Genomic DNA, 21,841 nt, shown 5'->3' on the forward strand with positions numbered 1-21,841 from the left:
ATACACAATGGCATACTGCTCAGCCATAAAACACAATGACCTGTGCCATTGGCAACAGCATGGATGGACACAGGGGGTATTATGCTACATAACCTAACTCAGACAGACAAATACTGTGTGATATCAGTAATACGTGGAACTGAAAAATATCAACAACAAACTACTGCATATAAGAAAAAAGAATGAGACTCCCAGATACACAGAATCAACTAGTGGTTACCAGTGAGGAGAGGGAAGGGGGCGGGGGCAATACAGGGAGACAGATTAAGACCTAGAAACTATTATGTATAAAGTAAGGGACAAACATTTATTGTACGACATGGAGAATATATCCAATATTTTATAAGTATCAATGGAATATAGTTTTCAAATTGTGATTCTGTATATTGCAAATCTTTTTATCATTCTGTACATCAACTATACTTCAAAAATAAAAACTAAAAAACCACAAAACCCCACAAACCTTGTATTTTAAAAGCAACATACTAGTACTAAGGACATTTTTGGCATGACTCTAGGTTGGGGACTGCAGACCCCATAGCTCCCTTCCAAAAGGCTGAAAGGATATTCCTTTGTGGTCTGTGCTATAAACCGGTCCTTGATGACTCAACATGCCTCTTTAAAAGCAGGACACCCTTGGTTGTTTCTAGTCCCCAAAGGCTCCTGCAAAGGAAGGGAGAGCATGACCACAAAGTGGCCCAATTGGAAGGCTTGGCTTTTGTGCGATGGCTCTGAGGAAACACTGACCCCAAGCTCATGATCTGCCTGGGGAGCCAGGAAGAGACAGCAGATGTTTCTGCTCCAACCCAGGGACCCAAGGAGGGGCAACGACTCACAGACCTTCTCTCAGGAACCTCACTCTGTTGCTCCAAAACAGACCCCAGAAAGTTGACCCTCCCCAGGTTTTCACCTCTTCTGGGTACAAAATGCTCCTGCGCCTTAGTTGCTAAGAAGGGGACACAGCGCTAGATGGTACCTTGTGTGAGTTGGGAGCACTGCCCTGAGTATCACAGAAGAGAAAGTAAAGTAGGGGAAGCCAGGGGAGATACCAGGTACTTGCGTTCTCGTTGGGCTGGGAGAGGCCGTCACCTGGCCACACAGGTTCCCTGAGTCCCAGATCTCTGGTGGAGTTTCTGCAGGAGAGAGTGACTGGGGGACACTCCTTCCCACAGTAACATGGGGACTGGGACTGAGCTGAAAGAAAGTGGCCTTGGTGGGTTGATTAGGGCCTTGAACTACTGAAACCCTGATGGGTGACAATTCAGTCTGGCGCATGAAAGGAATATAGCTTCCCCCTACCCCGCCAAAGCCACTAAGAAGGGGAACAAGAAGGTTTCCCTTCTCAGAAAATGCATCTACGAAATGCCCCCCAAGAGTTTACCCAAACTACTGAATATATCCAAATGGTCTGAGATTGACCATGAGTTGTCGGGGAGAAGCACAAACACAGTCCTCCTCTACCACAAACTGTGCATTCGACTCTACACCCTGTGGAGAAATCCCAGGGTTCAGTGCATCTAGAGGGGGATGGATAAGCCTCATTGGGGGAACATCCCTTTCCTGTCCATGGGATAGCCCCCTCCTCTGTACCATCCTCGGGCAAGATCCAAAGAAGGAAGAAATCCTGTGAGGGAGAACAGAGCACAGCTGTGAGAGAACTCTACTATCCTCTGAGGCAACCCATACATCTCAACTCTTCTAAGAAGTAATAGCCTTAATTAAAAAAAAAAAAAAAAACACTGTGAAATCAAAGTGTTGGTGGCATCCTGTAATTGGGGAGCTGCTACTGAACGTTGCCGTGCACCCACCTGGAGGCTGACCAGTGGATGATTCCCATGCTTGTGCCCTCAGCCTCTGGCCGCCTGGCAGTTCCCCAGAATCCAGATGAAGAGTCAGCTAAGCCAAGGTGGACTGGGCGCGCCAGAAAGTGCACAGAGACCAGGGCCATGTGGTGACCGGGGGTGGAAACCCCGGCACAGCCTGACCCGGTGACTCTCCAGGAGGACGACATTCCACATATGCCCCCCTGTGTGCACAGAGCAGAGGACAGTGAGGACAGGCCCTGAGAGCTCCAGGACAGGGTCGCTGCCCCAACCATAAACGCAGCTCAGGAGGCTCTGGGAAATGCTGACAACCACAAGCCTGAAAATGAGTTCAAGCAGGACTAGAACTTCCAAGTGCCATGGGGGCTTGGACACCAGCCTTCACCAATGAACAGTCAGGCTCCCTACTGGACCCACAGAGCAGGATGACACGATCTTATGCTGCTGCCAGGCTCTGAGAACCCGCCGCCCAGCCCCTCCCTCCTCTGCTGAAAACTCATCCAGACCCCACACACTGGACACGCTCAGGCTGGACGCTGGGGCCCTGTGGGCACCGACCCCAGTGAGGGACACCCCATTCCCCCCCCACCGCGCCCCCACCAGGGGCCCATGGCCCTGGCCGCCTGCTCCTCGCCTCCCAGGAAGCCCCTGCTCTGCGGACCGCCCAGCCTCTGGGCCTGAACGCAGCCATTTGCCCCTCTGCCCTGCACATCTCCCTTTGGCTTCACCCAACTCAGCAAGGGACGCTGTCCAAGGCCTTCAATGCGGGCCCCTGAACCCTAGAAGCCTCCTGCCCCTGGAAACATCTAGAAGGCACCCCGTGCCACCACACACTGAGCTCCCCACCCAGACCCAGCGGCCGCCTCCGTCTTGGGCACCCGGGTGGGCGAGGACCTGCTGAACCCGGAAAGCTGAATAGGAGGAGGACGCTGAGGGAGGGAAAAGCCCAGAAGAAACTCAGTCCCCTGCTCACACCCCGCAGGGCGCCAGCCGCCTGGGTGCTCGCGCTGCCACCTGTGGGCACACGGAGGCCGCTTCGGTTCCAAATCTGTGTCACCCAGGGAAGCCCTCAGTGCCCTGCCCCTCGACCCTTGGCCCCGCGGTCCCAGGGAGAAGACATCCCGGGAAGTCCCAAGGGCGCTTCTCCGGATGCTCAGAGCTGCCAGGGCAGCGCCATGAGGGACACTTACAAAGAGGACAGGAACTTGGTTTTCTGGCAGGAAAAGCTCCTTCAGCGCAGAACACTCGACAGACGCCGGCAGAGGAGGTGGACTTGCGGGAGGCCCGAAAGCGCTGCCCTGTCGCTGACCCCAAACGGATTTCATCGCCTCCGTGAGGAGGTACAAACCAAAGGGAGGCCGCGGGCAGGCGAGTCGGGGCCTCCTGACGTCGCGGGCGGCTGAGGAAGCGCGCGGCGGGCGGGCGGCTGAGGAAGCGCGCGGCGGGCGGGCGGCTGAGGAAGCGCGCGGCGGGCGGGCGGCTGAGGAAGCCCGCGGCGGGCGGGCGGCTGAGGAAGCGCGCGGCGGGCGGGCGGCTGAGGAAGCGCGCGGCGGGCGGCTGAGGAAGCACGCCTGGCGGGAGGCGGGGCCTGCGCCCGCGGGGCTGTGCGCGGCCTGCCTCAGCGGCGGGAGGGGCGACCCCTGGCGGTGCGCTCGTGTCATGCTGCGCCCTCTGGACTCTGAATGCAGGGGTCCGAGGGCGACTCTGCGTGGGACCTGGCCCTTTGGGCGGCGTCTTTTACAGCGCAGCATGGCCTCAGTCCCCAAGGCGAACTGACACCTGAGAGAGGCAGGCTGCGTGGGCAAGGGCATCCCCAGGCTCCAGGTCCTGTCTGGAGTCGGGGTCCCAGACCCCAGCCTCCTGGATGAGCCAGGAAGACTGAGGGGACCAGGGAGGCAGGGTGGGCGGGGGAAGCTCGCGGCTTCCAGGCTGGACCCAGGCAGCTCTGCTGGTCGCTGTCCTGGAACCGGCCTGGGCTGCAGCAGTGGAGCCAGTGCCACCTGTAGTCAGGTCCCCCTGTGTCCCAGGGCTTAACAGCAGAGACTGAACCAAAAGGGGGTTTCACCAGGACTCTAGTACTTGCAAGGTTGTCCCTGTGAGTAAATGGTCATGTGAGGGGCTGAGATAGTCCTGCTGAGGCTGGATGACTGCCTACAGCTTCTGGTTGGCCCGTCCAGACTACTTTTGTTTGTTGGTCGGTTGGTTTTGGTTTTCTTTGGAGGGCCACTTATGGAACTTCCCATGCTGGGAGTCAAATTGTGGTAACAGCTGCCATCATACTCCACAGCCACATCATCACCAGATCCCAGCCACCTCTGCCACCTACACCTCAACTCACCAGCACCCAGGAACATCAGCCCACTGAGTGGAGCCAGGGAGTGAACCTGATTCCTTTGGATACCACTTGTGTTCATTACTGCTGAATCACAATGGGAACTCCTACATTAAAGAAAAAATCACTATGAAATTAAATTGTTAAATACAGGCCTCTAGACTTTGAAAACATCGTGTAACAAGGGAACATGCTTGTCTCTTTTGCGAAACAACCAGATGGACAAGAGCTATACCTGTGGTAAAGCAACTAAAACACAAGCGTGTCCCTGTTCCCCAAGACACTGACAAAGCCCCAAACTGCTCTCCTCTATTGTGTTGTTAGTGGGATTTTTGGTATCTCTTTAGGCTTTTGTCCCTGTAATGTGGGAAAAGGCAAAGGAGACTGTGGGATACTGTGTTCCCCTTACTCCCAGTGTCCTTAACAACAGAAAAGCGGGTATCAGAGAAACCCGATTCAGAAGGCATGTAAACTTCCATAACAAGCCTGTTGTTCTGAACGTGAATGGTGCATGCTTGGGAATATATGTCAATACACGAGTCCATACAATTATGAAAATGTGTTTCCTAGCTCCTTCCACGGGAAAGGCCTAGAGAGAAACCAATTCCAATGAGTAGCTCTAGGTTCCACAAGTTGACCTGGGAATCGTGTTTTGCACGAAAGGAACCCAGAGCATCTTTGAGAAATGACTGAGTCCAAGTCAGGGGCAGGAAATACTCAAGAGGACACAGGAGCACCTTGTTACACTGCTATCAGGAAAGGGCTCAAAGACTGTTAGGATCTTATCCAAAGGGTGAAGGAACCAGCTGAGAGTCACATTCACCGATGAAAGGGAGGATGATTGGAGTATCGGTAAGGAAGATAGGGCAATGGATTGGAATACTTCCGTGTGTGTCCAACTTTGAGTTCCTAGTCACACAGGGGAAAATACAGAAATAAAAGAAGCTAATTGGTGACCAGAGAAGGGGCTTGGCAGTTGGCTCATTAAGCTGCCGACTTCTTTACAGATGGTCCCCCTACGTAACTCAAGAGTGTTTAGGATTTCGGGAAGTTTCTCTTTAGGCAAGTGTTCCAGGTGAGACTGTAGCACCATGGAATGTCACCATTTTGCTCCACATCATCAGTTGCTGGATCCAGGCCCTGATGTCAAAGGGCTGCAAATATCACAGAAAAACCCCCAGGACCCGACGTGCCTCCTGATCAGAGAGCACACACCCCGTTTGAGAGAGTCTCGCCAGTGTATCAAACATGAATGTCATCATCTCTACATCTGCCAGGTGCAAAACAGTGGCCATTAGACTCATGTGGCTATGGCATACGCAGAATGGGGCTAGTAGGTCTCAGGAACTGGCTCTTAAGTGTATGTGATTGATGATTCCTGTCAGTGTAACCTGAAAAACTGAAGACAGGTGAAATATTTTCCTACTAAACAGAACTTTAAAACTTTGGTAGAATATTTCGTGTGTAGTACTAATTTGCTATGTGGAAGAGCATATTTGTAGTATTGTGGGTTGATAGGTTTTGGTTTTAAGCATGGCTACAAGAAAATTTTAAGGTACCTACATGGCTGGCAGTTTTTTCTATTATAACACTGCTGTACATTCTGCCACCAGAGGTGAAGTATGGAGGACAGAAGTATTTTTTTTCTGTATACTCAGGTACACAGTTTAGACTGTGGGAAAGATACAGAACCAAAACGCAGTATCTTCACGAAATGAATGACCAAAAAAAAGGAGGAGGACAGGAGGAAACCAAGAAGAATTTGACTGAGAGGGAGTGAGGATGAGAGAGAAAGGAAGGAGAGAAGGAAGGATGGGAGGGAGGGAAGGGGGAGGGACAGAGGTAGGAAGGAGCAGAGGGGCAGCATATGTATATATGGGTGTGTAAGTAACTTCAACACATATCCACCTGATTACTTTGTGGGTTGTATTTGGATCCCAGGAAAAGAAACTAACTTAAAACAATAATGGAAGGAGTTTCCATTTTGGCACTAGGGGAACAAATCCAACCAGTAGGCATGAGGATGGGGGTTCGCTCCCTGGCCCTGTTCAGTGGGTCTGGGATCCAGCATTGCCATGAGCTGTGGTGTAGGTCACAGATGTGGCTGGGGTCCCGCATTACTGTGGCTGTGGTGTAGGCTGGCAGCTGTAGTTCTGGTTGGACCCCAAGCCTGGGAAAATACATATGCCACACATGCAGCTCCAAAAAAAAAAAATAAATAAAAAGGAAGAAAAAAAATAGATACAATGTTTGTAGGATAACTGATAATTTAATTTTTATTATAATATTTTTATTTTAGGAAAAATTTGAAAAATATAGAAACCACAGTGAAATTCAAGAAAGCTTTTCATGAAATGAAAGGGTAGGGACTGCATATTCCACAGCACAATGCCAGCAATACAAGTCTACAGAATGACTAAATCAGAAAGTTTCCAACATACAAACAAATATGGTAATGGACACATATCAGGAATCATCGATCGGGGATTGATAAGGCATGGCAACTTGTCGGAGAAACAGCATCACAGAAGAAGAAAGTTCATGGCCTCTAATTCATACACCACTAAGCAAATGACTGATCAGAGAGAGAAAAACAGGTCTTTCCAATGGACAGATCTCACAGGGCCCTCCAGAACAAAGCGTCCAATGCTCGAATGACAAGAGTGGTGGCAGGCAGTGTGGACACTCTCAGCCTCCTGCGGGGCTGTGCTAGGAAGCACACAGCAGGCACTAGGTGGTGCTCTTGGCAAAAGCTTTCCCCTGAATTGCATCAGGAGGAAATCATCAGACAACTGAAGGATGCAGACTTGTGAGCCAGACAACTGACTTGTCCTCTGCAAACCAGTCAATGTCCCCACAGTCAAAGACAATCACAAAAGGTGAGGAGACGTTTGGGGTTCAAAAGGACTCAAGAATTATAGTCACATAAACTTCTTAGTCCTTCGGAACCCCAAATCTCTCTTCTCCTCTTGGTTGTCTTCTTTGTGGAGACATGGACTGTTTGAAGACAGACAGGCCAGGTGTCTGGGCCACTGGCCTACATTCTGCAGCTGTCTGATAACTACCTCATGAAGACACTCAGGCGGAACACTTTCGGCAAGAACACTGCACAGTTAAGGGCGTCTGCTCCGACCACAGCCCGTGTGCTGACAAAGAATGTCCAGGTGGACATGGGGCCTCCTGCCAGCGGCTCCTGATGCCTGTGTGAGGAGGATGAATGTGGACAGGAGCAAGGGTGAAGGTCGCTCCAAACTGCAGTCCATCTGGGCCCTGGTCTCCTCATCGACTGATCACACCGAAGACTGGGAGGAGGCCGAGGACTGCGATTTCTCTCATGAGATCAGTCTTTTGGAGTAAAAACGGTGGGTGGAGGAGGTGATGGTTGAGATGCTGATTCTCAGGAGACGATCCCTCCAGTGTTCCTTTGGGGCTTCAACTTGATTGGCTGTTGTAGGTCTTTCTCATCAGGTGGAAAAGGAATCTTTTCTGCTGTGGTTTCTTGGGGTTGGGCAATAACTCTTCTTCATTCTGGAAGTAACAGATACCTGTGAAACACAGAGAGAGGAGAGGAGGTGAGAGAGGACAGAAGAAAAATCAGTGAGAGTCTTTGCAGGGTCCTGCTGAGAGCTGAGCCTGCAGGGATGGCCACATGGTGACTGAGGCCAGGAGCAGGCTGGGCTCCTGCTGACACGAGGAGCTGAAGGCAGAGCCACAGGCTGGCTGGAGGGGAACGTGAGAGCCATGCCTTAGAAGTTCATCCAGCCTCTGGGGCAGAATCTAGGGACCCCTGTCCTCACCCCACCACTGCTTGCTGATAACCCAGCTCAGACCTGCTGCGGAGCCTTAGCCAGGTGCCCCCACCCAGTCCTCCGCAGCCACTGCACTCTTGAGGCCCCTTCCTCTGCACTGAAGGATGGCCTTCTCACCGTTCCAGGGATGGATGTGCTTAGCATCCCTCTCACACATTCCGAAACAAATTGCGCTCCAGAGCAGAGGGTCCTTGGTAGAGAAACACACCCTGTCCTACCTCTATGCCCCTGTCCTCTGAGGAGGAGAGGCAGCTACAGGGAGCGCCCTGCAATGGGAGACCCACTGGGGCTTCAGAATGTCTCCGATTCTCCTTCCACCTTTCATAGATGAGGACCTATGCTGCCAAGGAGCTGAGGAGTAGCTGAGCTCAGGTGGCCTGTTATGGACAACACGGACCCTAGAAGCCAGGCCACAGGCCCTTCCCACCCATTTGGAGGAAGAGAGAGGAAAGGCTCCCATCCGGAGAGGTCTACAGGCACTAGGGGCGGTTTGGTCAACCTCCTGGACAGGAAGAAGTCTTTACAGAGAAGCGCTGCTTCAGCAGAGCTACAGAAAGAAGGGAGTTTCTCTGAGCTTCTAAGTCATGTTCTTTTGTGTACTGTATCTGGTACTCTAAACACTGTGAGAAACTTGGATCCAAACACAGAGCTTGTATATCCAGCGCATCTATCTGCCTCTTTCTCTTTTCTCTTTTCCAAGCTGCACAAATAGTTCTGTGGAGAGAAGGCTAAGTCCATCACTGGCTGATATTCTGCTTTTCTATAAAGAAGCCACAAGTGGACCCTGCCATCCTGGTTACTGACATCCTACCAGATCCGTCGTGCTTTGAATCCTTAAATGTTTATTCACAGAGCTTTAAAAAACCCTGCTAAGCAAACCTCACCTGAAGGGAGAATTTCAATGGCTTGGTGTGCGCACCCATGTTAGATCCAGGCTCACCCAGTTTCTATCTGGAATTACATGATTTAGAGTTACTTACTAGGGCTAGACTACTTCACACCACTCCTTTTGCTTCTTTCCATCCCTTCCACCGAGAACTTCTTTCTCCCTGGCCCCACAGAGTTTCCGGTCATCCTTCTGACACTCTCATGGAAACCATCTGCCTTCTCAATTGGGTTTGTCTGAAGCAAGGTTCATCCTGTATTCTTTGTCTCTCCCTGAGTCGTCATAAGCTTGGTCCAAAGTTCATTCACTACAACGCTCTCCTAGATTCCCTGGTCTCAGATGCCCACTCAGGTCATGTTCTGGAATTTTACTGCACATGTGGCAGGAGCAGGTGAGTCAAAGGGCAGGAGGTCTGAATGCCTGCTCCCCTCATGTCCTGAGCACTGTGACGACCGGGTGTCTACATCTTGGTTTGGCCAGCGTGCCAGGAGGGTGCCATCTACTGTCCTGCACCGAATGCCAGCTCCAGTGTGTCCCTCACAGGACTGCCCACCTGGCACTGAGGGGACCTGACTCCAGCCTGCCTAGCATTCCCACCTATGACGCGGTTCTTATGCAACTTTTGTAAGCAGGACCCTTTTTCTCACTTTCAGCCCTTCCTCATGCAAAAAGTTGAGCATGAAGGGTTTTCCTAGGTCCACGTTGCCAAAGGAAAGCCACATGCAAGTGAGTCGTTAAGACCGTGGTCCTGGATGCAAGAGGCAGTGGAGTTGGAGGGGGAGGGAAAGGAAGCTGAGGAAGCCAACTGCGTGTGTGATTTCCCGCAAAGCACCATGTATTCAGCAGCCTTAGAGATGCTGTTGGGATGAAAAGACCACAGGATCAGGCTTTCCTGGGGCTAAAAGTAGGACAGAGGGAACATCAGGCGAGCAGTCGCAGGGGCACGGCAGAGTCAGATGCAAACAAAAGACTGAGAGGCAAGGACCTGGCAGGGTGGCAGCCCCTGGAAAGCAGGAAAGACCACGCAGAGGGAGCCAGAGCTGTGGAGTCCACAAAGGAGGAAGCGAAAACCTAGTGGGAGACTGAGCTGTGGTGCATAAGGAGAAAGGGCATGGAGGAGCCTGAGAGGTGATTACCTCGGTGGCCTAAGCAAGGAGGCCAGGGAATCTGCAGGCCAGTCTCCACTTGCTGAACTGCAGTTTTCTTTGGATAATCTTCTCTTTCAGGAAACTTAAGGCATGAAGGCGGTGACACACGTGACACTCCTGCCTGCTGGCAGCTGAGCCCTCACCCTCCAGCTTGGGAGGGGTCTTCATTCCGATGGAAGCATCCAGACCCAGCTCTGAAGAGAAAACCACAGCCAACAGGATCCATCGTTACTCATGATCTTCCTGTGACTCCCTCCTCCACCCCCAGGGACCTCCGGTAAAGACAGTGTCCAGGGACATGAAGGGCCATCGGGAAGTGCGTGGTGAGGGAAGCCACTGGAGACATTTGGTACTTCTTTCCTTCTGTTGATACTCCTGATACTAGTGAGACTACCATGAGGCAGACATGCTCCCAAATGCCCAAAAGGTGTCGAGAACAATAACGTTGAGAAAAACAAAACGTTCCCAGGGAGAAAAGACCAAGACAAGGAAACCATGCCACACGCGGGTTGTACTTATTTGGCGGGATGAGAGTGTAGAGACCAAGCAAAGTCACAGGTGAAGGAAAAGCTCAGGACAGAAAAGCCCTGGGGAAGGCTAAACCTGGAAACAATGTTAAATGTGCATCAATACATATCATAGGGCATATGTATATAGATACACACACCCACATATACACACATCCCGTACACATATTGTTTAGACACACTCAGTCCCCACGAGGTATAGAAGGTGTGCTGATCAATGAAAACATCCACAAAGTGTGCATGGACATTAAACCAATGAGGCTGCTGACGGTTCATTCTAACAGCCTCCTGATGAGCTGAATTTGAAACAAAGAACGGAAACAAGAAGAAGGAGAGAGAGAAGGTCTGGTGGGTAGCATGAACTAAGACATATGGGGGAGGAATCAAGGAGTATGAAAGTCAAGGGCATGGAAACTATCCATTGTTGCAAAATCTTCTGTGAAGCCGGGACTGATGCTCAGGCCTCCGAGGAAAGTGAGCAGGAGAAAGAGTGACTCAGCCAGAGAGCTTGGGACTTGGCTGGGAATGTGGGAGGCCAAGGCCAAGAAAAAGAGAGGCAGGAGTGAAGAGAAGACAACTAGCTACCCCAGGACCTAATGGCACCTGTCAGGGCTACGCTTCCCCACACTCCCTGAGCACTTTCGAGGAGCCTCTCCAGGCTGCTCCGTGCTGCTCCTTCTCATCTCACCTCCACCTGAGAACCCGGGTCCCTCCTCATTCTCAGGTGAGGCCAACGCCTAAGGGACAAGCCGCCGGCACCCGAGGCTCCAGCTGGAGAGGTTGAGACTCCTGGAGGGTAAGGGTGGCACATGCCCATCGACATGGAGGTGAGGGGTTGAAAAAATCAGATTGAGGAACGTTAAAAAATCCGAGAAGTGAATCCTGATGAGAAAAAAACTGACAGCTATGGATAAGAGTAAAGAGGTTGAGATAAATGAGGTGTTATCAAACAGACCGACTGGTACACTTCCCGATGAAGGTGGCTCTTTATTTTCAAAAGAGGGGGAAAAACACACAACTCTGTCGCCCATCTCCTTGGCCTGAACTCCCTATTCCCCTCTTCTCTCTTACCTCGGAAGAGTGGCCCTTGGTTCCCAGTATCAGTGTTGGCAGTAAAGCCCTGGATGTTGGAGGAAAGGCGGAGCCTGGCTTTGCCATCACCACGATCTAAATGCTGGCTGAGGGGCAGCTGCAGATCATTGGCCACCTGGGTGCTTGTCTGCAGCTGAGCTTGTGAACTTTGCATCTCTGGCCTTCCAAAACTCAAAGGCACTTTGTGACAATCCCCCCAGGTGTCACCTGAAAAGAATAACAGGTTCAGTAGCACCCATCCAAGGTTTCCTTTGCTAAGCCCTCCATGAACACCCATTTGTGATGACCCAGCCTAACAGAGAATCCACACAGTGACCCAGACAACACAGGCAGCCATCATGTACGGGAAGGAGATGCCATCTTTATGGCTATGCCTGGGGATGCGGAGAGGCCAGGGGCCAGGCTGTGATGTCCCTGAGACAATAAGCTGCCCACATGACCCGAGAGGGTTTGATTTGCAATAAAGTCACACCTATTATTCTCTGACTCATACCTCAGTCCCTCAGCCTAATGAGAAGGCCTGAGGGAGAAAGAGTTGTTGGTGTCTGCCCACAAGACTAAAAGACCAGGGGAAGAAGTATGGCCTCGAGCCTGCGGGTACTGGTAGAAAAGGGAGTTGGACAACGATAGGACATGGACAAAGCAAAGAGAACACCCCAATTCTGGAGCCTTCTCAATGTCCTTCTTCATAAGTGTTGGCGGCTCTTCTGCCTCCCCACACATGTATGTTCTGTTCCCACATGGGGTCTAGCAAGTATAAATAGTGTAGTACAGGCCTGAGTCCTGATACGAGCTAAGGCACAGAAGGGTTGCAGAACCAGAATTTGTGTCTCTTCAGGGAAGTCATGCGGTGCACAGTCCTGAGACCACACACCCCTCCAGGGGGGTCTGGGCCCTGAGTACTCACTGGTTGCATCGTGAGCATCAGGGACATCCATGTTCTCAAATGAGAGGGTGGCAGCACTCCTGTAAGGCCAGAAGGAGTCCGACAGGTCGGGAAGACCTGGGCAAGACCAAGCGCTTCCATCCAGTGAGTTCAGTGGGACACCACACTCTGCCATCGGCGGCAGCTCCCCGCGGAGCCTGGTGGGGGACGGAGGCCTGAGGATTCACCCAAGAGTGATCAGGAATCTTAGAGTCTATGTGGTTTGGATCAGATGATTAAGAGTGTGGCGAAGGCCGCCAAGGGGCTGGCTGACCCATTAGAGAGGGACAAACTGGGTGTGTATCTGGGGTGGGGGCAGAGTGTGTTTTTAGAGGGTCAGGAAATAGCGAGGACAGTCGGTCCTCAGTGCTCTGGCCAACGACAAGCTGATGAGGAGGAGACCGAATACCTCTATACGGTACAGTCATGACCCACAACACAGAGTGTCACGTAACAGTGGTGTCAGCCCTTCATTTCGATGGCACTGAAAGTGGGAAAGGGGTGGGAATGGGCCTACAGCATGGGGAGGGGGGTGGGGGGTCACCTCTGGAATCCCAGGCATCTCAGGCCATCAAGGCCTCTGTCTCTCATTATGGTGGCAATAATATACTATCACTGTCAGTCTCCATTTCTTGCTATGAAACCTATGCCAACATGCTGATGCCAAACAGGCAGACAGCAGAAGTGAGAGAACAAGTGAGTGCCACAGACCCCTGGGACATAGTTCACGTGGGTCACCTGACTGGGGGTCACTACCCTTGAGAGCATAACGAGAGACGGGAAACAACACGGGCGCCACCATGAGAGCAGAAAACGTCACACAACAGGAGAACTGCTGGTTGGCAAAGTGGAGGACACACATAGACCCAGCACTTTCTGCTTCTCCCTGGGTCAGAGGTCTGCAGATGTCATTACTGTATGAACAGCCCCACATAGTCAAAATTACCTGGGGACAGGTGGCTCTGGTTCTTTCACCCCATTACGATCATGTGGGTTTTCTGCAAAGAAATTAACAGCACAGTTACTTTAGGCAGATCCCCTTAATTTGCTCCATCCTTTGCCTCACATTTGCAAGGGTCATAAATACACACAATGTGAAAACAGTCTATTGTGAGAGAAATATTCCCGGAGGCCCTAGACAGAGTGTCAAAAGAGGGCACTGAGTTTCCGTCTTGAGGCACCAGACAAACCTCCTTGTTAGGATAAGTCACCCTCACAGTTAGCTTATGTCCTGAGACTCTGCAAACAGCTAAACATAAATGTCTCCCCGCAGATCCTGGGGAACTTCCTCACTATGAACTCAGGGCTTGCTATGATATTCAGGCTTCTTCCAGCTGAAAGGCTTGTTAATGCATGAGATGAAGGACATGCTGAGCTTAGACGGACGAGTGGAATCTACACCCCAGCCAGTCCAAAGACTCTTCAGTGCTACAGAGAAACAGGGGCCTTTCTATTCCTAAGGTTGCAAATTCCAGGGCCCTTCCTCGCTTCAGAGACATGCACCAAAGTTGACAGTGGTGCTTATGTTCTGGTTCCAGAAGAGTCGGGACAAGAGAAGACAAATGAAAGGATGCAGACTCTAGGCTGGCAGACGTGAAACAGCGTTGTGACATTTCCAAAGATACAAGCAAGACTGGCAGCAGCCTCAGAGAGGGGTAGAAACTCAGGAGGCACATTGCTCAGGAATGACAATGGGAGCATTTCATGGGAGATGGGAGACTCACCCAAACTTAGGAGGCTTGAACGTTAGTTCCTGGCCATGGTGGCAGAGGTACATGTGAGTCTGGCAGGACTGCCTGGGGGCTAATTAATTGCCAGTGGCGCAAACATGACTAGAACTTGGACAAAATCATTACTTCATGGACTATGTCATTTTAAAGGCAATTGAAGGGGAAAAAAATGAAAAGCATTACAGAGAAACAAAAGCTAAGAGATTTTAGCACCAGCAAGCAAGCTTTAAAGGCAACTGCAGTGCCAGGTTCCAAACATTATGTCAGCATACAGTCTACCCGAGGGGATTATTCCTATCAGACTAGGCGAACAAAGAACATGCAGGCTACCTGGGGGACCAGCTGGAATTTCACCCTCTGCAGCAGGAGAGCAACCACAGGCTCCATCCAGAGCAGACCCCTTTTTCTGTTCATCAAATGCCAGTTTTCCATCACTGCAAGGCGGGTAGCAGTCAGAACCTTCCTGCTGAATGCAAGGAGCCAAAACAGCTTCATCTGGGAACGCCTGGAGCACTTCCTCCTTTGCAACCTCCTGCAACTCCGCGCTGTGCCAGATGCGGAGGGGAAGACGGAAAAGTAAACTCAGAGGAGGTTTTCTAGCTCCTGTTCAGGGGAGGCATAGGGAGCAGACACAGAGAGCAAAGCGGCAGTCTTCTTCCAGAAGGGAGAAACCACCCTCCTAGATGTGAGGCGGAGTGTGGCTGCCATGGGGAGGGAGAGAGAACAGCACAGGCTCGGGGTTCTGGCCCCACAACCAGCTGCTGGAGGAGAATGACCTCTCCCTCAGGCCACAGTCAGGACCCCAGCACACACAGAGGACTGAAATCCTGGTTTTGCAGACCCTGTGTGGAACTGAGTGTACACTGTCCGAGTGAGTACGGCTCTGGAGGAAATACAGACTGCAGGACCTATTTTATCCAGAGCATGCTACAATATGAAAGGTTTTCCAGGTTCTTCCCCAGCCTCCCAACACTGACTAACATGCTGATGCCAAAAGGACTCAAAGCAGATGTGCGTCTCCCCCGGCTTTTAACCCACCAGGAGAGGACTGGTGATTGCAGGATTTCTTGTGTTTGACTCTTTCACCTGCGGCTACTCACTGTGCATCACTAACCTTGAGGGATTAAGAAACGGAAACCCATGGGAGTTCCTGTCGTGGTGCGGCAGAATCCAATCTGACTAGGAACCATGAGGTTGTGGGTTGGATCCCTGGCCTTGCTCAGTGGGTTAAGGATCTGGTGTTGCCCCGAGCTGTGGTGTAGGTCACAGACATGGCTGGGATCTTGCGTTGCTGTGGCTGTGGCATAGGCTATGGACTACAGCTACAGCTACAGCTACAGCTCCCATTAGACCCCTAGCCTGGCAACCTCCAAATGCCATGGGTGCGGCCCTCAAAAGACTGAAAATAAAATAAAATAAAGAAATTGAAACCCGTACCACTATCCCAAGGGAAATAGACAACTTTTTTACCAAAGGAGATATTTGACTGTTGCCTGAAGGGATGAAAGAGTTATTTTTTTTTATTTTTTATTTTTTTAGCTATTTCTTGTGCCGCTCCCGTGGCATATGGAGGTTCCCAGGCTAGGGGTCGAATCGGAGCTGTAGTCTCCGGCCTACGCCAGAGCCACAGCAACGTGGGATCCGAGCCGCGTCTGCAAACTACACCACAGCTCAAGGCAACGCCGGATCGTTAACCCACTGAGCAAGGGCAGGGACAGAACCCGCAACCTCATGGTTCCTAGTCAGATTCGTTAACCACTGCGCCACGACGGGAACTCCGCTGAAAGAGTTATTTTATACTGAGCAATTTCTGGTGTTCCCTGCGTCTGAGGTCTCCTGGTATCAGTACCGACATTCACAGCCCTCAAAGCTTCAGAGTTACCTGGGGGGCAGTGGCTCTTGTCCATCCACTTCCTCATGACCATTCTGATTTTCTGCTAAGAAATTCAGAGACAATATGTCACACGAGTTAAGCACTGCTCACACTTGGCAACTCAGTGCACACACCGACCACAACGACATTAATATTCTCAGTGTCAGAACAGAGTACCTCGGCAGAGATGATCCGGGACACTTCAGTGAAGGCTTAGGAGAATTAGCACTGCGGCCAGACCCATTAGGGAATCGCCTCCTGATCTGGAAGAACCTTCTCCCAGCATCCTCTCTGCTGAGGCTATACAGATGGCTAAGAGAGTGGATTTCCCCCAGAGATCTTAGAAAATGAGCTGAGGTATGATCTAGAATTGTTTCTACACTACTCGTTCGTCCCAATGGATAATGTAGTTGTTGATGGCTTAGAGGAACTTATACGTGAGACTAGCGGGATGGATGGATTGTGTCAACTCTCCAATGGAAAGGAGTACTTGGTGCTACACAGAAACAATGGCCATGCAAGGCTGGACGCACTACCTTCATGGAAACATTCAAGGAAGGCAGGGGGAGAGGGGACTCTGTCTGCATTTCAGATGACTGCTGAGCTAAGACACGCCAACACAGAGACCGTGGAGACGGGGGCTCAGAGCAGGGAAAGCAGGGAACCCTCGTCTCCTCACACACAGTCAGGTCTGCCCTTGGGTCCGCACAGGGATAGAAAGGCCAGGACCTCCTACAGCATGAAAACTTAGATCATTACAGGGGACAACACACATGTGCCCCAAACTAGGTCTGACAGTCACTTCCTGAGGATGTCCAGCTGGGCTGAGTGAGACTTTGTCACACCTGACTGGGGTCCATTGGCCTGAAAGTGGGTCCAGGTGGACAGAGGCATGACCTCGACCTAGGAAGGGATGAAGGCTCCCTGACCTAACCTGGTGTTTGGGTCTCATAATCCATCTTTTCCCCTGACTCGAACCGACATATATCTACAGGGTCTACCTTCGAAGAAGACCTTGCTCAGTCTAGACGGGTTGTGGGGAACAAAGAATAAGCAGGCTACCTGGGTGAGGGGTTGGAACGTCATCCTCTTTGGCGTGGGAGCCAGCACAGGCTCCATCTGCAGCAGGGCCAACTTTTGGCTCATCAGATGCACATGTGCCATCACCCGAAGGCTGGGTGCAGTCAGACCTTTCCTGGACCATTGAAGGGGTCGAAATGCATTCATCCTGGGATTCCTGTAGCACCTCCTCCTTTGCAACCTCCTGCACTTCCACGCTGTGCCAGGTGGGAAACGAATGACGGAACATTAAACTAAGAGGGACAGACACCAAGCTGTCCCGGGTGGTCGCAGGGGAGGCACAGGGAGTGGTCCCAGAAAGCAAAAGGGCAATATCCTTAAAGAAGAAGGTAACTGTGCTGCTGTGTGTGAAGGGCAGTGTGGCTCCACAGGTTGGGAGGCAGAGAGACCAGCACGTGCTCCCTGCCCTGGCCACACATCGTCTGATGAGGAAGGACACTCAGCCATCCCAGTGTGGGGCTTTCCAGAACATGAGCCACACATGAACTACCACACCAGGCGCTAGCACCATGTGCCTGAGTCACATGATATTCAACATAAAGCAGCCAAGGGAATTCACCGACTAAAGCAACACAGACTCCCAGAGATGCTATGCCTTCTCTTAGGAACAGAAAGCCCTCTAAGGCGTCTTATTAGAATGACTGTCACATGACAAGTACATTTGGGACATCTAGATAATTTTCTTGGTCTTTAAGTCTTGGATTTACTCCTTAATTACTTGGTCTTTATTTCTTTGAAGTGACCTTCTTCCGAATAACCAAAAATATCTCACCTTGGAGTTCATGTAGGAGAGGCTAGATAGTCCCTGTGTGCACAGGAGATCCTAAGGGCAGTGCATTGCCTTGGGTCACACACACAGGTGCCACAGAGACAAGACACAGGCGAGCCCGAGTGGGAGGAGGGAAGGAAGAAAATTCAGTCTGCACTTTGCTTCTCCTGGCATCTGGCATCTGTGACTCTCTTGACCTCACTTACTCTTCTTCCTGGGACCTCTCCATATTTTATCTCCCCATGACCACATCCTGACAGGTGCTGTTACCTGGGGGTGAGTGCTGCTGCTTTGTCGTCGTCCTCCTTCTCGTCTTCATCACTCTCTGTAAACAAATTCAGAACTCCCCAGTCAGCTTCTGCCCACTTCACCCACGACAAACACAAGCACTCATGTGGCCATGGAGCCATACATATCTATGTGAGAGTTAGGATAGTGGTGACGGTCTAACGCATTGTCTTTTAGCAATTTCCTTGCCTCCAAAGGGCTGGATCACCACGTCATCAGGCAAACATTGCAGTTGTCTCTTCTTCCTTATGTCACGGCACTGGTGTCCAGCTTCCATCTCAACCTGTACAACGGTATCATCCCTCCTGCCACAAATTCACCATAAACTCCTGCTCTGTATTTTTTGGCAGCTCTCACAAGATCCTCTCCTTTCTACAAGGAGAGGAAGAAACACCAAACCCCACATCCCTCCATCTGGGGACATCACGGGCTCATCAAGTGGGCTTGTGTGTGTGGTATCAAGGGAAATTCTCTCCATGGAATGTGTTCCACCCTAGACAGCTTTCCCAGCACCAAGTTCATCAAGTACATCAAGGACCTTCTCCAACCCCTCACACGAAGGGGCCTTCATTTTTCTCAACTACATTTGTTCACATCCCCACATTTCATCACTAAGGCCACCATCGAGTGATTGATCCCTTATACAGATGAGGAAACTGGTATCCGGAGAGGAACAGTCCGTCACTCAGTCCCAGTTCTAAAGGCAGCACTCAGGCTGGAAGCAGGCAACTGTCACACGTAGGCCAGGGCTCCTTTCCCTCCACAGGCTGCCTCCTGTCGCAGCCTCCTTTCTGTGCTTTATCCCTGGGTGCATGCTGCCTCGTGCACGAAGGCCCTTGTCCATCAAGGAGGAGGCAGAAGAGTTGGAATACTCTTTCCCCTACCCTATGCGTTTGTTTCCCCTCTGTCCTCACCCTCAGCCCATCCTAGTCCTACCACAGCCCCTAATGGGCCATGAAAACCGAACAGCTCTAAAAAACATTCCTAGTGAGCTGCTCCCTGGGGGCCCAGTGGGTTAAGGATCTGCTGTTGTCACTGCTGTGGCACGGGTTCAGTTCCGGGCCCAGGAATACCATAGTCTGCAAGCACAGCCTACAAATCCCCAAAACATGCCTAGTGAGGTGTGAAGACTCTTGGGGACCATGGAGCTGCCCAGTGCAATCGGGGTCCGTGGCCCCCTTACCTGGGCTGAACTTGTGGGCGAGGCGCTCTGCCAGCCTGTGTCCCTCAGTCAGCTGCTCTCGCAAGCCCTGCCCCTGGTCCTTGTCAAGGTCTTTGTGGGTGAGGAGGTCGGTGAGGTGCTGAACGAGCAGGACACAGTCATCCCTCCCTTCCTTCACCTTCTGCCGTAACTGGGTCAGCTCTCTTGCCTGAGCGTGAATCAGGACATCCAATTCCCTGAGGGGGCACACAGGTACAATTTGAAATCCCAGAGACATGGACCACACACTCTTAGGGCGTTTGATGCTCCCTGGCATCCCCAAGGAGCTCTCGATGCAGAAGTCTGACACCTAGGGGGTGACCTTTCTGGGGCAGAGAGAAAGGGGGACGGACAACAAAGGCGGCCTCTGGAACAGCCAGAGCTCCCCTGAGAGTCCTTGACATCCCATTCCTCGTGTTCTTCTGGGAACAACCCCAGTGTCCTCCTACACCTGCTTCATGGAGAGGGCGCTCCAGGTCTTCCCTCAGCCATGCCCGTTTCCACACGAAAATACACATCAGGCACTGGCAGGCACTGACACAAAGCCAGACACCCGGTGTGGACAGTCCGGCTGGTGTGAATTCGAAAGACCAAGAGAATGCCAGGGTCCAGGATGGAGGCCAAGCTCGAGTCAGTCAGGAGGGGATTGTGAGGGAAGGGAAAGGAGGTTGGCATCACAAAACACTGCAAATGGACAAAATGCTCCTGAGCTCTTCACTTGATTTGAATTTGGTGAATTTCATGTGCTGTGATTTCAAATCAATGATTTGTTTAAATAGCAGAGTTGGAGTTTCCTGGTAGCTTGTGGTTAACTCTCCGGAATTGTCACTTTTGTGGCTCATATCTCGGTTGTTTCCTTTCTTACTTTTTTAAAAGAAATAGTGGATTATAGTTGTTTTACAATGTTGTGTGAGTGTGTGCTGATCAGCAATGTCATTCAGTTATACATATATTATGATTCCTTTTCATATTCTTTGCACATGCTGTGCTATATAAGTAGGATCCTGGGATATATCTGTGTTCATATATTTAATTTTAAAACATTTTTAAATTAAAGTATAGTTGATTTACATGTGGTGCTGGTTTGATTCCTGGGATGGGAACTTCCCTATGCCTTGAGCATGACCAAAAAATGAAAACTTTTTAAAAAGCATGCAGAGTTCCCATTATGGCTCAGTGATTATCAAACCGAATGAGCATACATGCAGATTCAAGTGCGATCCTTGGCCTTGCTCTGGGTTAAGGATCTGGCGTTGCCGTGAACTATGGTCTGACTTGACCCCTAGCCCGGGAACCTCATATATGCCGCAGGTGAGGCCCTAAAAGACAAAACAAACAAACAAACAAACAAAAAAAAGACATGGAAAATGAGGATTTGAATAATAACTGGAGTTTCATGATAGCATGTGGTTAAGTCTCCAGCATTGTCACATTTGTGGCTCAAATTTCTGCTGCTGTGCTGGGATTACTTTGCTTTTTCAAAAAAGAACAATGTTGGAAGTTTAGTTGTTTTACAATTTTGTGGAGTGTGTGCTGAACAGCAATGTCACTCAGTTACATATATATAGATCCTTTTCATAGTCTTTGCATATGTTGTGCTATACAGTAGGATCCTGGGGTATATCTGCTTTCATATATTTTATTTTAAAACATTTTTAAAGGAAAGTATGATTGATTTACACATGGTGCTGGTTTGATTCCTGGGATGGGAACTTCTCTATGCCTTGAGCATGACCAAAAGAAGAAAAATTAAAGACAAAAAAAAGCATGGGATGTTCCTGTCATGGCTCAGTTAAAAATGAACCCAACTAGTATACATGAGGTTGCAGGTTCGAGCCCTGGCCTCATTCAGCTTGGTAAGGATCTGGCGTTTCCCTGAGCTGTGGTGTAGGTTGCAGACGTGGCTCAGATCCAGGGTTGCTATGGCTCTGGCGTAGGCTGGTGGCTAAAGCTCTGATTCGAACCCCCTAGCCTAGGAACCTCCAGATGCCACAGGCATGGCTCTAAAAGTCAAAAAAAAAAAAAATCATGTTAAATGAGGCTCTGAATAACAACTGTACTCCATACTTCACCAGTGGCTGTTCTCTGATTACGTCATGAGTATCTGTGCCTGGGTGCCTGCCATGAGCAGTTCGGTCCTCTCCTGGCCCAGTGTCACTCCTGGCCCCACTTCACAGAGGCCTAGACCTTCCACTGGCCTCCCTGCACAGAACCCTCCTTACCGGAACCTCTTGGCCAGCGCTGGATCCTCTGCCAGCCTCTCTGCCAGCTTCACCACCTTAAACTCTAGCTTCTCCCCCAGCACGGATTCAATGATGTCTCTGTGCCCTTCACACTCTGCAAAAACAGAGACGCTGC

At 50.8% G+C, this 21,841-nt stretch overlaps 2 protein-coding genes across 8 annotated transcripts in view; both read right to left on the minus strand.

Moving 5' to 3' along the window:
• Nucleotides 1-3,359, minus strand: part of LOC146404160 (NBPF family member NBPF6-like) — a 41,860-nt gene extending 38,501 nt beyond the window's left edge. For 2 of the 3 annotated variants that reach the window (XM_085023385.1, XM_085023389.1), the window contains exon 1: nucleotides 3,014-3,359. The gene's annotated coding sequence lies outside the window, so the exon portion shown is untranslated. Of the gene's footprint in view, nucleotides 1-1,808; nucleotides 2,027-3,013 lie in introns of those variants that run through there. The other variant, XM_085023390.1, reaches the window with a different exon arrangement.
• Nucleotides 3,360-6,404: 3,045 nt separating this feature from the next.
• LOC106505207 (NBPF family member NBPF6-like) overlaps nucleotides 6,405-21,841 on the minus strand; it is a 41,688-nt gene continuing 26,251 nt past the window's right edge. For 3 of the 5 annotated variants that reach the window (XM_085023395.1, XM_085023394.1, XM_085023393.1), the window contains 11 exons: nucleotides 21,706-21,820; nucleotides 19,466-19,680; nucleotides 18,265-18,319; nucleotides 17,208-17,422; nucleotides 16,155-16,209; nucleotides 14,603-14,817; nucleotides 13,489-13,540; nucleotides 12,525-12,700; nucleotides 11,597-11,824; nucleotides 9,987-10,192; nucleotides 6,405-7,700 (listed from right to left, as the gene is read on the minus strand). In XM_085023395.1, the coding sequence (XP_084879521.1) occupies nucleotides 9,996-10,192; nucleotides 11,597-11,824; nucleotides 12,525-12,700; nucleotides 13,489-13,540; nucleotides 14,603-14,817; nucleotides 16,155-16,209; nucleotides 17,208-17,349 (1,065 nt within the window). In that variant the 5' untranslated portion in view covers nucleotides 17,350-17,422; nucleotides 18,265-18,319; nucleotides 19,466-19,680; nucleotides 21,706-21,820 and the 3' untranslated portion in view covers nucleotides 6,405-7,700; nucleotides 9,987-9,995. Of the gene's footprint in view, nucleotides 7,701-9,986; nucleotides 10,193-11,596; nucleotides 11,825-12,524; nucleotides 12,719-13,488; nucleotides 13,541-14,602; nucleotides 14,818-16,154; nucleotides 16,210-17,207; nucleotides 17,423-18,264; nucleotides 18,320-19,465; nucleotides 19,681-21,705; nucleotides 21,821-21,841 lie in introns of all 5 variants that reach the window. The other 2 variants (XM_085023391.1, XM_085023392.1) reach the window with 2 other exon arrangements.

The sequence above is a fragment of the Sus scrofa genome, chromosome 4 (assembly GCF_054392235.1).
Source record: "Sus scrofa isolate SSC_HxYL_T2T_F1_AM1 chromosome 4, Sscrofa_HxYL_maternal_Yorkshire_Landrace_v2.0, whole genome shotgun sequence".
Lineage (NCBI taxonomy): Eukaryota > Metazoa > Chordata > Mammalia > Artiodactyla > Suidae > Sus > Sus scrofa.